The sequence below is a fragment of the Maniola hyperantus genome, chromosome 4 (assembly GCF_902806685.2).
Source record: "Maniola hyperantus chromosome 4, iAphHyp1.2, whole genome shotgun sequence".
Classification (NCBI taxonomy): domain Eukaryota; kingdom Metazoa; phylum Arthropoda; class Insecta; order Lepidoptera; family Nymphalidae; genus Maniola; species Maniola hyperantus.
The window spans coordinates 16,752,633-16,771,627 of record NC_048539.1 but is presented as its reverse complement, the minus strand read 5'-3'; the positions used below and the strand labels follow the sequence as shown (position 1 = coordinate 16,771,627).

At 37.8% G+C, this 18,995-nt stretch overlaps 1 protein-coding gene across 7 annotated transcripts in view; it reads right to left on the bottom strand.

The window, feature by feature from the left end:
• Positions 1-18,995, bottom strand: part of Eip74EF (Ecdysone-induced protein E74) — a 338,704-nt gene that overhangs the window by 23,640 nt on the left and 296,069 nt on the right. For all 7 annotated transcript variants that reach the window (XM_069498007.1, XM_069498008.1, XM_069498006.1 and 4 more), the window contains one exon: positions 18,718-18,918. In XM_069498007.1, coding sequence (XP_069354108.1) covers positions 18,718-18,918 — 201 coding nt within the window. The remainder of the gene's footprint in view (positions 1-18,717; positions 18,919-18,995) is intronic.

The window sequence follows — 18,995 nt, the reverse complement described above, 5'->3', positions numbered from 1 at the left end:
CTGGGCATAAATTTAGCGTAACAATCGTAAAACGAGGTAATTTTCCTGGACTGAATAATACTGAGTTACGTCAGTTTTGTAAATTAAATGAACCAAAAGCTTAATTTGCTATATTGCTTGCCGAGTGGCTGCTTTTTCCTGCATGATTAGCAGTGGGAGGACGGGCGGTGCATTTCGCATGCTGCATGTTGCACCATACATATTCGACCTAATTAGATTAAGCTTTTGGTTCATTGTATATCATGGAATTCCGCAAAGTAACGCCTGCTTCTATACAAGTTTTGTAAATTGTTTTAATACGATTTGAATGACCTAACAATAATATGAAATTGTAATTAGGTACCACTTAGGTACCACCATTATGAAGATACGTTAAAAGTTAACCTTGTATTTTTACGGCCGAATAATGAAAGGTCTTGTTTTTTTAATGTTTGTATTTTTTTGGAATATTGTCTACTTGGACAATAACTTGGTTAACCCCACCATCATAACATTATTTTAATTAATTAATTGCCATCTCAGCCTGACGCGGATTATAGGCATAATCAGAGTGAGCTGTGCAATACTTAGGTTGATTTAAAATTGATACTATTTTTAGGGTTCCGTAGCCAAATGGCAAAAAAACGGAACCCTTATAGATTCGTCATGTCTGTCCGTCCGTATGTCACAGCCACTTTTTTCCGAAACTATAAGAACTACCTATACCGTCGAAACTTGGTAAGTAGATGTATTCTGTGAACCGCATGAAGATTTTCACACAAAAATAGAAACAATAAATTTTGGGGGTCCCCATACTTAGAACTGAAACTCAAAAATATTTTTTTTTACTACTAACAAACTAAAATATCTTTATTCAGTCGTTTTACGCTTTTGCATCTTTATTACCTTCTATTTTTATTCTCGCAATATTTACATCACCGAATGTTATACGAGACAATATTCAAGATATGAATGAGCATATAATAATATCTTATATCATTGTGTCAACAACAATAATTTTCAAAATGGCCGCTCTAATTTCGTGCGTGCTATATTCCCACGGCACCGCTGCAGTGCGCCGAATTTATTCAAACTACGGTTTTGCAACCACTCGAATACGTATTGCTCAGGGCTATCTACTACTTACGGCCACATAAATAAGTTACACTTTAAAAATAATATAGTCTAACTAAGATGATCCCTGCGATTTCGTTTTTAGGGTTCCGTACCTCAAAATGAAAAACGGAACCCTTATAAGATCACTTTATTATCTGTCTGTCTGTCTGTCTGTCCGTCAAGAAACCTACAGGGTACTTCCCGTTGAGCTAGAATCATGAAATTTGGCAGGTAGGTAGATCTTATAGCTGACATTTGGGGAAAAATCTGAAAACCGTGAATTTAGGGTTAGATCACACAAAAAAAATTAAATTGTGGTCATGAACTAATAATTAGTATTTTCAACTTTCGAAGTGAGATAACTATATCAAGTGGGGTATCATATGAAAGGTCTCCATCTGTACATTTTAAAACAGATTTTTATTTATTTTTATGCATCATACTTTTTGAATTATCGTGCAAAATGTCGAAAAAATACGACTGTAGTACGGAACCCTCATTGCGCGAGCCTGACTCGCACTTGGCCGGTTTTTTTTAGATGAGATGACTCTTGCCTTGAAAACATGACTTGATATAAGAAGTGGAGGGAACTACCGATCCCAGAAAGGCGTTTTTTGTGATTGAAAATTTTCTCCTTTTTGTGATTGGAAAATAAGTCAAGACTCTACCGTGGCGGTTTGAACAAAACGCAGTTACAAATGAGCTCTAAAATCTTTCTATTTTTAATGTTCTATTTTCTAAACTAATATTAGGAGCTATAAACTTTTATTGCCATGTTTTGTTTCTACTTTTAGTTACAAAAGGAGGATGACAACCTTGGTGCTGGAAGCGTGGTTTGGCACCAGCTCGCGCCGCGCGTAAACGGGTTGCGAAACGAAACCACTTCGAGTGTCGTTCCGATTGGTACTTCCTAGGGTTGAACAGGATGTCGTTCAAAAGTCTGAAGGCTAGACCAACCTGACGTACTTAGATTGTAAGAAAATAAAAGGTTCAAAAGGTTGCGAAGCTGAAGTGGCAGTAATCAAATAATATGGGGTCCCATAAAAATACAAAATTTATCAAATTCTAGTAATATTAAAGTACTGGCTGATGCCCGCGACTTCGTCCGCGTGGAATTAGGTTTTTCAAAAATCCTTCTAACTTTCTACGATAAAAAGTAGCCTATGTCACTCTCCAGGTCTTTATCTATACCCATGCCAAAAATCAGGTCAATCCGTTGCACCGTTGCGACGTGATTGAAGGACAAACCAACAAGCAAACACTTTCGCATTAATAATAAGGGTACTGATATATCACCTAAATGATAAATATGCGCCCAATCATGACTGGGCGGATATTTTCGCGGACACTTTTTAACGTCCGTAAGCTCATCCAGTAAATTTTTCTTCAAAGCTCCATCAGTCATTTATCAATGGGATCGACTGACGTAAAACCTATCGTCTAATGGACCCCTAATGGTTGATTATTGATTTTATTCAGGGCAACAAGGCGTAGGAAGAAAATAAACATCTCGGATGGGAAAGCACCATTGCGCATTGGTTTAATCCCTACTATCATTATAAATGCGACAGTGTGTCTGTCTGTCTGCTAGCTTTTCACAGCCCAACAGTTTAACCGATTTTGATGAAATTTGGTACAGAGTCAGCTTACATCCCGGGGAAGGACATAGGCTACTTTTTATTCCGGAAAATTAAAGAGTTCTTACGGGAATTAAAAAAAACTTAAATCCGCGCGGACCAAGTCCCATATTTAAAAGGGCTGCAGACAAATAACAGCCAGTTTTCTTCAGAAGAATGCACTCAAGAAGAATTACTAACTGACGTTACAAATACCTGAAAATCATGAGGACGTGACTCGACCGAATTTTAAATCTCTATATATAAAAATGAATCGCTAAATGTGTTGCTGATTGCAAATCTAGAGAACATCTGAACCGATTTCGCTAATTCTTTTTTTATAATATTCCTCGAAGTATACGAGAACGGTTCTTACGGAGAGAATTTTTTTTAAAATTTGAATCGATTGTTAGGCGGAACGAATTTCCCCGGGGCAGCTAGTAATTTAATAATCTTGGATAGTACATTGGTAATAGAATAAAGTGTATGATAAATAGTTTTCAAACCGAAATAATAGACCGTGACATATTTTCATACTTCTGTATTGTGATCATGGACTCAACAAATACTATGTATTGTCGAACGAATGTACTTTATTTGTTTTCAGAGGTATACGAACTCTTCTATGACGTCAGAACATGTGCATAATCATGAAAATTTAATGACTCATTGGAAAACAAAATACAATAGAAACTGGTTTTTTATTCGTATAAATTGCTGTCATTGTTGACGTAGGTCCAAGGTTTTTGGAAAAAATAAAGACTGAATAATAATCAAAGGTTTAGTAAAGACATTAATCTAACGGTGAGCATCCCTGAATCAAACTTCCAAATGAGATCTATAGATGAGCCAACAAGTCCGATATCGATACGTTCCAACTAATCAGCAGCCAACCTACAGTTCCCGGGTTTAATGTTTTAGTAAAAAATCGTGACGGAAATTATCTGCCATTTTAAACGGACGTTCATTTGACTACTCCAGACAATGACAAATTAACGCAATTCTCGAGTCTGGTCATCTGGTGTCAATTTTTTAACTTAAAAACTTAATCATAATATAATCATAATTCTCTATTTGGCCAGAACGACGCAAAGGGTGCAAACAATATTAATTATTAGGCTTTTTTTAAAATGTTATTTATTATAATTAGGATGCTTTTTTAAGTCTGGTTAATGGTTATGCTGTGCAACCATTTAGGATTACAATAAAGACGAAACTTTGTAGCTTTGTAGTATGGAATTAGGTTATAATTATTATTGTAATCTGTTTTGGATGCCAATAAATAAATTAAATTAAATTAAATTAAATTAATGGTAGCAACGTATATACATATAAATCTTCCTCTTGAATTACTCTATCTATTGATAAAAAACCGTTGCGTAGTTTAAAAGATTTAAGCGTACAGACTACAGAGGGACAGACGAGACACGACTTTGTTTTCTACTATGTAGAGAATAACTCAGATAAAAAGTTGGATAATGACCTGAGTTGGTCAGAAGTTGGTGCATCTGTAGGTGGCACTACAAGATGATCGCAGAGTGCATCGGAGCGGATGGAGGAGGCGTAGAGAAGGGAGGGAGGGAGGGAGGGAGGAGGTATAGTGCGTCTATTTATGCAACACTATGCGGTCTAACACTGACCCCGTTAGATGCACGCACACACGCACACACTCGGGTCGACATCATCCTCGTTTTCAACATGTCCTTTTAAATGATGGCTGAAATTCATCGCCATTTTAATTGTGTTGGAGTAGGTTACGGTTGGTTAAATCTATGACGTTTTATAAAGACTTAATGAAGATACTTTACTAAGTATTTTATTCACTGTTGTTACTGCTTGCAGCTGCAGCTTCAGGTAGAAGGCGATAGGTCATTTTGGTTTTGAACATTATCATTTAAATTTGTATTTTTTTGTGAATAAGTATTTAATTTGACTAATTTTATCAAAACTATGTACACGTTGTTAGGTATATCATAAGTCATAACATATTGCATGCTAATAGGCAGAATTTGGCTGTACCTTTTTGTTTTGTAATATCTGTACTGTTTACCCATATTCGCAATAAAGAAATTTGAATTTGAATTTGAACATAATTACATAGGTACTCAAAATCTAATTTTTTTTAATAGGGCAATTTAAAGCTTTGCGTTTAGCTTTGCAATAATTACTAAGCTTAAAAAGACACTAGAAGTGTAGACACTATAAGTCACCATAGGCCATAGAAATTATCTAGACGGGGATTTTTACAAATGACCTGTATTTTCCCGCAGAATTAGAGCGGTTACGAAAGCACAAGCAGGAGTCAGTAGAACTCAGGACACCCAATTTTTGGATAGTGTCATCTTTGTTTTATTATTCCTGTGCGAAATATCCAATGGGCTTCCAAAATCTTATTAATGTTCTTTAATCTAAAGAATACCAAGAAGTTTAATCGGGTTCTACAGTAAAGAAGGTGTTAAGCTTATCAAGATTTGGCAATTCAGAGCAATGTTGTAACCATTGCTGATAATCTTATCGTGTCGACATCGATTTATGGACGTGACAGTTAACTTTATATCAGCAACAAAGACAGCCCAGCATAATTCTATTTAGGTAGAGTATGGGGGCTTCGGTCTGTAAAGGGCGCCCTTGCCGCTTCGCCGGGAACGAGCGGATAATTTTAAAACGGGCAGGAAACCAGTGGAGCGCGTATATAGGCCGCCTGGACGCCCTCTGTGTTTATATACCTATCGTAAAAGACGCGGGGCTTCCGCGGAAGTAGGCTGAGATTGTGGAATTGGGTCGCGATAATGTACGGAGCATGCGAACGTCTGGTGTGGGCAGTAGTAATTAACGTGCTTCTATTTAAATTGGGTCTTGTTGACTGTTCTACATCTGGTTATTGAAAACGCCATGAACAATTACGAAGCATCATACCCACATTTTGTTTTTGAGGCGAAAAATTGAAAGCTTATTTACCTAAATGAGTAAACACAACCTACGGCCAGGAAAGCTAACCTTTACGACAAGAGAACTCGCAAAATAGTTCTGGAAAATTACCTGAGTGTCCTTGGGTAATTTTCCAGAACAATCCTTTATAACATCCTTAGATGATCGTTGTAAAAGCAATCCACTCCAACTGTTGGGGTTAGCTCCTTTAAGCGGATTTTGATAACTCATTATAGGACTCGCAAACTTCTATTTTTTTTTTTATCAAAAAAATTGCAAATCGGTCTAGAAACCTCGGAGAAATCGGTATACATATAGGTAGTAAGTACATAGAAAAAAAACGCACCAAATTGAGAATCTTCTCCCTTTTGGAAGTCGATTAGAAAGCGCATTCGAAGTCCTGGAGGGGAACTATCTACTCACACCTACTCAGCCTAAAATCGTTTTGCTCTTTTCAAGCCATTAAATATTCCGAATTCGAATCTAAAAAGATTTTTCCAATAGTGTCAATATGGGATACACATTGATAGTGTGCTGCCGGTGCGCCTATCATGTGGAGAAGCTATAAAATGCTATTTGTAGGACTTCAGGTAGGTGTGTGTTTCTGTATTGAGATTGGGATGTTCCGGAAGGAAGATGGCGGCGCGGCGGGTGAAGATGTATCGTTAAAATATTTTCACAAGTTTACTATTTATGAAAAATATGAGTAATGATATTTTCTTCTTCCCTGATTAAGTAGTTTACCAAGGTTAGCTTGGTTTTTTGTCTGGCTTTCAATGAGATTGTGTAGCCGTATTGACTTAAGTTGTTCAAGAGTTCTGGTGGCTCGAATTCAGCCGGTTGCATTCTATTTGTTAATGCATCTATCAACGCATATGTATCACTATTAATCCATTGATTCTGGTTATTAATAGTGTCACAAACACCTAATCGGTAACTGAGCACTGAACACAATTACTCTAAACATAAGCCACTATCTCTGGTGCTAAACATTGTCATGACGCATTAGTACAGACTTTGTTGTGATTCATGGATGGGAGGGGACTTCAGTGTGGTTTTGTGATAAGTGACGTTGCTATTGGTAGGTCACGTACGCATATGACCCGATTTAGCGGCGGAACCGCAGAGAAATTCTATTTGTTTTTCAGATCTAGCATTGCCGTTATCATTTTAAAGTCTGACGTGTTTGGTATGATTGGGGATCTCCGGGAACTTTTGCTAAGCCCAGCGATTTGAAGGTGTTATATTATTTGCGAAAGATTTGTGTTTAGAAAGCAATAGACCTTAGACCTCTAAGATGCAATGAGGTTGCTTAAATTATCTAAAGTACCCTCTTTAAAATGTAACATGAAATGGCCAGAGATACGGACGTTAGAAGAAACGTTGTTTTAGCATGCTGACGAAGAAAATACTTTGGAGAAACCCAGTTATATAAATAGCAAGTGGCAAATAATGACGGAAGAATAAAAACCTTTAAAGCTCATGATGATAGATTTTATCGATGTCTTTCGTTTTGAAGGTGCAGGTGAGGAGAAAGACGTAAGCATGTCGGAAGGGCCCTCAAATTGATGTAATGCTTTGGACGTGTTGAGAGCCTTATTGTGAAGAGATTTATAGGAAAGCTTTTTGGATTTAGTATCCATATCTCACGTTACTGTACAAAATTATTGGGAATCTCATTGTCCTTAGGTTTATTCTTGTTTAGAAGGTACAGGTTGCCACCTGTCTGCAATATGTAGGTTTGTTGGAAAGAGCATCATTCTCAACTATTGATGTTAGGTAAGTCCAAAGATTTTCTTTGGACTCGAAAGAGCATGTATCATGAGGTATTGAGGAGTATTTTTCCATCCACCTCTCACGTCGTGTACCTACTAAATCATAGGATCCACATAGCTTTTCGGCCTACTTTTGCTTTCAAGGCACAGGTTTCTTTAAGATCCTGAGAATTTCAGGATCCACATACTCGTCGCCTCTTCTGTTGCTTTGATGGTTGGTACAGGTCTCCTTTAGACTCGATAAGAGTACGATAGTCACGAGCATATCTCGTTTCCCAACGCTTTCCCAGATTGAGCGTCCACGTCTCACGTTACTGTACTAAATTCCGGGATCCACACGGTCCTTTCGCTTTCAGCGGCGCGTGCGCTGCGCAACGCTCAAGGTCGCGGGCCGTTCAACTCGGATGCGACGAATGTTGCGACACACAAATATGTAATTGTAGAGGAGCCGAGGCGTTTGGCAGCGGCCGCGGCGCAAGTGGGTCGCGTTGCGCAAGCGCCGGCGGGCGACAGATGGCGCTCGGGGCTTCCTTGTACGGCCCAGAGTTGGACAAAGAGTTGAGATTGCAGCCACTTTTAGACTTATCTTTATAGCTGTTATCTTGCAATGAAGCTGGGAATAATGCTCAATTCGGCGTCATCTTACTGGGTACCTAAGGTAACGAAACAGTAATGAATTCGATGCTTTTTGTCATTGGCAAATGATAGCCTCAGAAGAAGGATGAGGTCAGGATACTTCCTCCATTGATTTCTATTTTATAAAGTTTGGATCAAATGAAAAAACTTTGAGAATATCTTATGCCAGAGCACGTAAAGCCATCGCTGTTTTTCACATTACAATAATTATTATGCTTAGAAGAAATATAAAGTCAGTGTTACCCTTCTATTGATTTATATTATTTGAATGCTATACAGGTATGGAAAAGAAATATTTTTAATGCTATAAAAATATGACTAACATGCAAAACTCAGTGCGAAGCGTGACATATTTGCACAAACGAAATGGAAATTAAAATGATCGCTGCGTCTATTTCGCAGCGCTGCAACGCGATAACGTGTGCGTGTGCGCGTTTCTAACGTGTAGGTGTGCGCGTGTGTGCGTGCGCAGAGGTGATCGGCCCGATTCAAGGGCAGTGCAGCTACTCTGGCGAGTTACTAGTCATATTAATAGTTTGCGACTATTTTCGCCGCGCCTGCCTCTGGGGGGACCGGAACGCTTATTATTGACATTCGCGAATCGCGTACTTCCAAATCGGACTAACTCAGCCCGTCTTACATCACTCCACGCTGAGCGCTTTTCCTGTTTGATTCTGCCAACGTTTCTATTTCACTTATTTTAGTTTCATGCACAATAGTGCCTGTTGTACCTATGAATCTCAAAGGTAAATTGCTACCCTTTTCTTATTAGAACATTCTGAAAAGGATGTCACTAATTTTAGATTTGTCAATTTAGTTAAGAGATTTTGTACAACTATGCCCCATTCTCTTATCTTATAAATAAATCTTAACTATGTATGTCTCTAAATTCTAATAAGTATTTAATACTGGAATGTATAAAGACTACAAGAAAAGATTTGGGGAGCGTTAGCATTATAGAAAATACGGTAACCTGTCATAAAAGAAACGAGACAGATTGGGGTCAGTATGATAAATAGAAAAACGACAGCGATACCGGGCGGGCAGCGGCATGAGGATATCACGCAATCCCACCGGTGACTGCTAAAATAGTCTATTCGAATTTATATTAGAAATTATTTGTAGTTGAGATGAACCATTATGGAAAATATTTGATACGTGTAAATAACAAAATATCAAATAGAGTAAAGGAAAACATTGTGAGGAAACTTGCATGCCTGAAAGTTCTCAAAGGTGTGTGAAATCTGCCAATTCCTTTTAAGCTAGTGATGTCCATTGCTTAAGAACCTTAAGAACGTACAAAACACCGAAAACTTAGATGTGTGGTTGAAAGAAATAAAAACATAGATACACTGTAATATACGATGCTAATACGGTATTTGAAAAATAGTCAAATCAGTAACTTTTTATCAAACGTCAAAACGTGCGCTTAGTACCTATGTGATATTCTATGAAATACTGAAATGTGACGTCACACCATAATGACGTACTTTTTTAGTTTAATCGATAATTTAAAATGGTTATTACACTTAAAACTGTCAAAGGACTTGGATTTACAATCACTGAGAAATAATTTATTTTTGATGTAGTCAAATACCAAATTAGAGAAGAGAAGTTAGAATTAGGACGTTAATTTTAAAGTTTGATTTGAACGTCGAACATAGAGAGGTTAAAAAAGTTAAAAACCTTGAAATACATGTTAAACAAGTATCTAATTTAACTAGAATGTGTCGAAACGTAAAAATTCAGATATCGCTCGCATCACAGGCTTAATCATCGGAACCTTGGGGCTGGATTGGCCAACCTCGTGACGTGGAGCACTCTTCACACCGTGAGCGAGAGGTTCCCAAGAACAAATTGTAATGCGGATTGCGTCACAGTATGTTCGAACTTCGAATTGAATTCACGAGCATTTATTTTAGACATTTTTTGTGTATGTTATTTGAGAGTTTGTTGCTTATGACCAGTATGACTATTAACAATTATTCATGAAAAGTTTTCGAAATTAATAAATAATTAATCAATGAGTAATTAAAAAATTAAATAAATTTCTTAGCATCGTTGTTATTTGTCCAAAACTGTAGTCTTTGGAGTTTTAGTGCAAAAAAAATTTTACGAGACATTTCACCGCGATTAATAGTCTCATCTGGTGACAGAGGGGCTGGCTCATTTTTTGCGCAACAGATTAGCCTGGCTGTCCAGCGTGGAAATGCAGCCAGTATTCTTGGCACCATTCCACGCGGGCATGATTTGTATAGTAACTAGATAAGGCTAGCTTTAAGTTTTATTGTAATATTTTCAAAAATTGTATAGGTACTTGTCTTTCTATATAACAACGTTGCTTATTGTTAGATTACAGAAAGAATTGATTATTGATTTTTAGACGTTGGTAGTTTTCTAATTCTGAGTTTTTGAGTAGATAAATCTCAATGGACTTGGACGTTTATTTGCTAACAATAACGGCCTATTGACAATGGAATATTGAGCTTAGTCATAATAGGGCATTTCCATATTGTTTCCCATTAAAATCTGCTCAATAAAGTTTCTGAGCAGGTTTGTTTGGAGAAAAACACACTCAAGTTTAGAGCTTTCAGCATGATTTGACACAATTCACAAACTTTACGTGTTTTCAATCAAAAAGTGTATTGGCGTCATCTTAACATATTGTATAGCCTGACCAGGAATATAAAAATTGCTCTGAGGGCGCCACTAGTATATTGTCTATGGTCAATAAGTATATATGGTCTTGTATAAATTAGTTCCACTGGTTTTCCGCTATATGGCGAGGTGTTTTATTTTTCTGGTCAGGCTTTAATATCTATATTGACATTGTTTTTTATTCTGGTATTTATAACCGCTAGATCAACTTTATTCAACGAGTCAATTTGTCATTTTGACAGATTCCCAATATGTACCCTTCCAATACAAACGCTGTCTTAACGTCTTTATTCGTTAGATAAAGTATATCTGGCGGTTGTGAAACCATGGTACTGTTATGTTTTTATAGGTGACCTTTGAATCAGCCTCATTACACATTATATTACAATGAAAGTGTGATTATATCTAAGAGAAAATCACAAACTTTGTAAGGCATTGTTGCCTCACTGAAGTTTCACTTAGGTTTCAAATTTCACGTAGGTTCGTTACCAGTTTCAAAACTTTCAGTGGAACATGTATCAGTAGATTCAAAAAGATTTTTTTAAATTCAATTAAACTTTTACAAGTAATTTCGAATCGTCAACAGCATCTACCAGGTTCGGAATGCCTTTCCTACCAAGAAGAACCACCAAGAAGCTTGGCGGTTGCTCTCTTTAAAGATTTGATATACAATATTATGCCATGTATAAGAAACGTGTTTGCAGTACTGCGCGTTGCTGGAACGAGCTGCAGGTCAAATCCACGCTCTTTTATCATTTAGGCTCTTTATCATTCGATCGACTGTAGCACATATGAGTATAGCAGCGTTACATACTCAAATCAGGTTTCGACTGCCCAATCCGAGTAGGAAGGTCGTGTTTCGCCAGGCTGACAATGGCAGCGCGCGCGCCGGTGCTGTTTCGCAACGCGCTTGCAACATCGAAATTTCGTGTGTGGTTACTGCAACACCGCACGCCTCCCAACGACACGATCCTAACAACAGCCTCCGTTCAGTACAATAGCCTACTAAAGTGATGAGTATTATTCACGTACGGGCTACGGACTTTGTGTAATAATGTCTGTCTACCTAGTTTGGTTTATGTTATGATGTTCGGAAACATTTGTATGGTTCACAACTCTGTGGTGAATGCGTGTTATTATGTTAATTATTTTGCTTAAGGTTTATAATTTTAACAAACGCATGATTTTTGTATGTAACTATTTGGATTAAAAAAAAGTATTTTGATCTGTTAAATGTAATTTATACCATTTGGTTTGCACGCTTCCATCTGGACTTGTCACTTGTAACCAGAATGCTAGCAAAAACGAAGACAGATGATTACTGGTATAATATCACACAAAAACGCAAAAATCCTATATTTTGTAAAAGCTCACGATATATTGCTAATAGCTAACGCTAATAACGTTAGAGGTTAACGAATGTAAGTAGGCCACTCGGAGGCAATGCCGCGTCGTAGGCGGGGCATTGACTCGAGTTTCGCGCGCTATACATTGCGGGTTTGAAAGATACTAATTCACTAAAACTACAAAATGAGGCAAATAGTTATTGGTATTGGATTGTGTTTAGGTAGTATAACAGTAACGCTAAGTTTTTGCTAGCGTTCTGGTTACACCCTGTATTTGTAGCGATGTAGGTAAAAAATGTATGTTAAAAAAGAATAAAACAACGCAAAGGACGTGACACACTGTTATGGTCCTCTTCCTGTCCTGTTATCGTTTTATTGTGTTGAATCTTATCTTTTCCGTTACCCGGCCTTATATTGGTTGTTGCTGGTTTGCACTTTGATTTATTATTCTTTAATTTACCTACTTTTATTATTCTGTAAAAAACCGAACACTAATGCAGTGCAATCATCTCAGTTTATGTCTATCTATTTGTATGTCTGTTACAACTTCCTACTATTTTTATTACTATCCGCATTCGGTGTTTAGTTATGTCTAACAGCACTTTAATCAAGGAATATCAGGTTATATCATATACGGTCACAAATTGCAGGTTGTAAATAATTCAATATTTGATATACATCGATGAATATTGACAATTGAAAAGTTTCAAGCGTTTAAAGACGTCGCTCGGCAACGTGGCTAATTTTGTCCTACATAATCTTAAAATTAAAACTACATTGACAGGTGCAGTACCTTCTATCCCTTTCAGAACGCTTCCTACGGAAAAGGACAGCGCTAGAAAAGTTGTACAAGTTTACAACTTTCTAAAGTTTATTTGACCAAAAATCTAGTCTAATTTCTATTCTTTATAGTAATTCTGTTCTCCTATTCTTAATAGCTTATGTTTTATAAACTTTGAATAGGTAATAATGTTACCTATACGATTTGAATTATCATAACGAATAAGAACTCTATAATTTATCCTTTGAATTTTTCACACACTTAAACGCAAGGACTAGCTAATAATCGTTAGCAAAACTTATATCGACCCTAGAGCTTGTTAGTAATTTTGAAATGCAACAATCGAAAGTGGTTATTTCGCATGCGTCGGGCGTGCGGCGGGCGGCGGGCGGCGGGAGGGCGGCGGGAGGGCGGGCGGCGGGCGGCGCGGTTTTTGCATCTTTATATTAGGAGCACTGACCTTGTACAATGTCAAATAGCTGAGGACAGGCGTCCGATGCATCGCTATGCCAACTGGTTCCGCGCTAGGGATGCGCTGAGACCTTATCGAGTCTGATCGACGGTTTTTTACACGACTACCCAAAAAAAACCGGCCAAGTGCGAGTCAGGCTCGCGCGACGAGGGTTCCGTACTACAGTCGTATTTTTTCGTCATTTTGCACTATAATTTAAAAATTATGATGCATAAAAATAAATAAAAATCTGTTTTAGAATGCACAGGTGAAGACCTTTCATATGATACCCCACTTGATATAGTTACCTACCTACTTCAAATATTGAAAATACTAATTATTAATTCATGACCACAAAATATTTTTTTTGTTTGATGTAACCACAAATTCACGGTTTTCAGATTTTTTCCGAATGTCTGCTATAAGACCTACCTACCTGCCAAATTTCATGATTCTAGGTCAACGGGAAGTACCCTGTAGGTTTCTTGACAGACCGACAAACAGACAGACAGACAGACAACAAAGTGATCCTATAAGGGTCCCGTTTTTCCTTTTGAGGTACGGAACCCTAAAAAAGGAGTGTATGTATGATTATATATACAGGATGCGGCAGAAAATAATGTACATCGGCCTTTAGAATGACATTTCGGCTTTGTAGAGCGTTGCCTCTGCCACTCATACCTATATGACGTTTTGTCGGTCTCAACGACAGAGACAATGCTCTACAAATCCGCTATCTCCTTCTAAAGGTCGTAAGTACTGTAAGTAAGTTTTTTTATTCAGCCACTAGCTGACGCTTTTAGTTTTTAAAAATCCCAAAATAACTCTTTGATTTTCCGGGATAAAAAGTATCCTATGACACTCTCCAGAGGGATGAATTGCTAACCTAGTGTTCAACTGGATGATAGCCACCGAACTCAGTTGACATAAGTTTGACATTGGTGCTTAAAATATTTTTTTCTAGGAAGCCTTCAATGGATAAAAATAAAAACGTCGAATGGGCTCGGTGGCTATCGTTCAGTGCTGATCAATGAGTTAGTGAATAAACCCGCAGGTTTTTAACTACAACCATGCAAAAATACACGATTATTCATTAGACTATTACATGAAGTAATAAAAAATATTTATGTTACATTAGATATAATTTTTTTTAAGAAGTGCATATTATGTTACACTAGCGTATTAGGAATAAGCCTGTAAAGCTAGATGTAAGTGTTGCAAAAAAAAAATGTAAGTGTTGCAAAAAAAAAAGTATATTAATTATACTCATCCTCTCGTAGTAGTTTTTGATTATTTATTTATATATGCCAGTTACAAGAGCAGGTGCATCTAAAAGTGAGCGCCGTACGAATTCGTTCAGTTAATTGCAATCTTTACTCATTTAATCCGAGAGATTACTTTGAGATTAAATTCCATTTTTTTACCATTTGTACTAAAGTATATTCATCTTTAAGATATGTCAGAACTGATGTATTGCTGTGCAAATCGTGCGACTAGACGTCATATGCTAGGGATGCGCTAGGGGACGAGAATTTATCGATAGAGTGGTTTGAGGCTTCCATTATTAGTATCAACAACTTTTAAAATTAATTTTTTGAGGACAACTTTTTATATTTTAATTACTTAATTATAAATACAAGAGCTACATCTAGTTTCCTAATTGAGTTTAATAGCAATATTTTTTTAGTTTTTAGGGTTTCGTACCTCAGAAGGAAATAAGGAACTCTGATAGGATCACTTCATTGTCTGTCTGTCCGTCTGTCGTGTCTGTCAAGAAAACCTATAGGGTACCCCGTTGACGTAAAGGAAAAAAATTAAAAACCATGAATTTATAGTTATAAATATATAAAAAAAACAATTAAAATGTGTTCATGAACAAATAAATTAATATTTACAATTTTCAAAGTAAGACAGCTATACCAAGTGGGGTATTATATGAAAGGGCTTTACCTGTACATTCTACTACAGATTTTTATGCATAACAGTTTTTGATTTATCGTGCAAAATGTTGAAAAAATACGACAGTAGTAGGTACAGAACCCTCGGACTCGCACTCGATCAGTTTTTTTCTAAATTTAAGACTATACTTACTATTTATGTTTTTTTGTATTAATAATCTTACAGATATTCTATTTACGTTCGCAGCTATATTATAAAGTCAAATATGGTTCATGTTCGTGCAATAAAATCTATAAACTATGTAAATTGTTTGTATGATGTTGATGACTAACTTAGTACTTCCCTTTAATAATAGGTCACCTAGAATAATATCTAATACTAATAATACATTGCGAGTGTCATGGTAAGTTGCGTAAACAAACTATGATGCTGCGAAGTATTTTTATCATACTTATAGTAACATGCATAATCATTTATCGTAGAATGAAAATTACAAATGGATGACATAAGTAGGTAATTTTTTTTTGTTACAAAATTATTGATTGTAGGGTTTTACATGGGCGGTAAATAACCTAATATTTCTTATAACAACCAGCTGCGCGATTGCGGGAGAATGACAGCTACAATGTCACGATCGCAATCATCTTTGATTGGTTGACGCTTGCTCACTATTGGCTACAATGCATTGTTGCAACGAGAATCGCACAAATTCAGCCAATCAGAACAATTGAGATTGTAATAATGATTGATGCAGGTTTTAGACAATCGCCCTACAGATCTTTGTGAAAATAAATTAGCTGACAGCGATGAGTGGACTCGCCATTTTTGAAATCATTTTTTGTTGGTTTGTAACCGATATCATTTTTTTCGGCATTAGAGAGCTACTTTATTTAGAAGTAATACACAAGCTATTAGAGACAGTTAAATTTTATCCGAGCGAAGGGAGCGAATCAGCTAGTAAGTATATTTAGGTTAGGTCACACATACCTTCCCTGGTTGGCTGGCTTGGCTGCTGACTTTTTTATTCGGGGATTTTTTTACGAAAACGCATTTCCCAGCGATAAAAAGTTACAAGCTGCATATGTTGCTACACTAAACTTTTTCGCTAAATTATTTTTAGAAAAAATTTACAGCCAAGCACTAACAGTAAAGTTTAATAAATAAATCAAAAAAACACAGTACAGTACGCGGCCGAAAGTGATGAACATCGGCCTTTAGAATGACATATCATCTTTGTAGAGCGTTGTGTCTGTCACTCATACCAATATGGCGCTTCGTCGGTCTCAACGACTGAGACAGTGCTCTGCAAATCTGCTGTCTCCTTCTAAAGATGGATGTAAGTATATATTTTTTAAAGTAAAGTTATCGATAAGAAGAATTGTGCTAGGCACGCGCACCACTAGGGTAGGTTCATTGGGGTCATTAATTCGTAAATCCTACCGTGTTGTTGGAGCTAAATTCGGCACCGAATTGATCGCGTTGTTTATAAAAATGTACTTATCGCGTTATTTCGTCGCGTACGAATTGTAGCGAATGCCACGTGAGTTATCGTCGAGTCGGGGAATAATTCGGGAGTTTTACGACTGGGTATTGGTATGGAACACGCAGAAACAAAGATACAATGGAAATGCAGGGAGTTCCACAACGTTCCTTTTTCTTTTTATTCTAAAAGAAAAAGGGTGATCGCATTTCTGTACATTACAAAAATTCATAGCGCTAATAAAATTTTGTCTTTACTAACGAAAAGAAATGCTATTAATTTATTCCTTGCGATACATGTGATTTTTAACCAAACAAAATGAGGACGAGGTTTCCAATCTGACGCGAATTTTTCGGAATTTTATAAATTGATTTTTGAAAGTGGATACAACCGAAAAACTATATAAGTACTTATTTACAAGCGTTCTTCGTTTTTTGGCATTTTTTGACACTTTTTCAAACAGCGTATCTTGCTTGTAGCTTTAAGGCAGGTATATCAGTGGTTGTGTGTGAATAATTCGCAAATGTAATGGGGCTGAAGGAGGAATGAAGGCCAACTGGCTGCGGGCCAGTGCAGCACGCCTCCGGAAGTACGGTCTACAATAACAAACGTTTTTACCACAACCTACAGGGCGCAGTAGCCTAGTGGTTAGGACGTCCGCCTTCTAATCGGAGGTCGGGGGTTCGATCCCGGGCACGCACCTCTAACTTTTCGGAGTTATGTGCGTTTTAATTAATTAAATAACGGTGAAGGAAAACATCGTGAGGAAACCTGCACGCCTGAGAGTTGTCCATAATGTTCTCAAAGGTGTGTGAAGTCTACCAATCCGCACATGACCAGCGTGGTTAGACTATGGCCAAACGGCCTTCTCACTCTGAGAGGAGACCCGCGCTCTGTACCTAGTGAGCCGGTGATGGGTTGATCATGATGATGATGATAACAGTGGGGCGATTGTCTAAAACCTGCATCAATCATTATTACAATCTCAATTGTTCTGATTGGCTGAATTTGTGCGATTCTTGTTGCAACAATGCATTGTGGCCAATAGTGAGCGAGCATTAACCAATCAGAGATGATTGCGATCGTGACATTGTAGCTGTCAAACAACCGCGGTAGGGCCACAGGGCGCAGGGATGTCTGACATAGTTGGAACTTCAATATCTCGACCCATCGCATCGCCGCGACCAACCCATTACTGAAAACTCCTCCCATAATGCGCAAGTTCTTCCAATATGCCAATCATTTTTTTGACATTTTTGGCAATATACTCGTATCAGAATTCAAAGAACAGGGTCAAGTATCAAGATTGTCTGCGAGCGTGTGCGTTTCCCAAAAATCCCAGTTGGCGGCGGCTGGTGTCTGGTAAGGTGACCTTCCGGGTACGTTCACCGGTCACCTTCCCGCCCAAACAATAGCGTTGTTGCTACATCTTTCGTTTTTATTTTCCGACGCTACTGTACACATGTGTACAATAAATATGAGTATAAACAAGTGTGTTTGTGTTTTTGTGCACGGTATATTATTCGTTGGGAAAATTGAGTCTTTGACAATGAGATTGTATTGTAGTAGGCACGAGCACGAGAATATAGAAATAAGAAATAATAAGTAAACCTACTTTATAAGTTTTTGTTTAGTATATGACTATGAGTCGGTTTGTTGAAATTAAACTTACGCGATTACTCTAAATTATTATTCACGTTATCATATTTTAATAGGTACTTACCTAATAGCACAGCAGACACAGCTTTACTATTAGGTTGATATATTAAAGCTCCCTATACCTATTCAAATATTCAAAAAAATCATCCTAACTTCTTTCCGCGGATATGGTACAGTGCAAACTTTACATCTGCGATCTAATTTTTTTTGTGAATGAAAATAGCGAGCAAACGAGCAGGCGGGTCGGGCCACCTGATGTTCAGTGATTACCGCCGCCCATGAACATTGGCAGTACCAGAGGAACCGCCAATGCGTTGCCGGCCTTTCAGGAATTCGTTGGTCCGCCCAACCCTATGTTGTAATCGAAGTGTCAAAAAGTTAAGTTAAACTTACCAGGTGGCCTGGGGTGTGTGGCGACGTGGTGCTGCAACGAGCTCGCGATCTGGTGCTGCTGGTAGAAGGGCAGGAAGGGCGTGTGGAAGGGCGCGGGCGGCGGCTGCAGGCGCGCCTTCAGCTCCTCGGCCGAGCCGGCGCCCGACGAGGATGACTCCACGTCCGACACGCCGCTGTCCGCTGGCGACGGAGGAAGGGAACCTGGGGACAAACACGAGGAACTATCAGCACAAGAATACAGGGCGCTAGCACAGTCTAAAGACAGCTCGAAATGACAG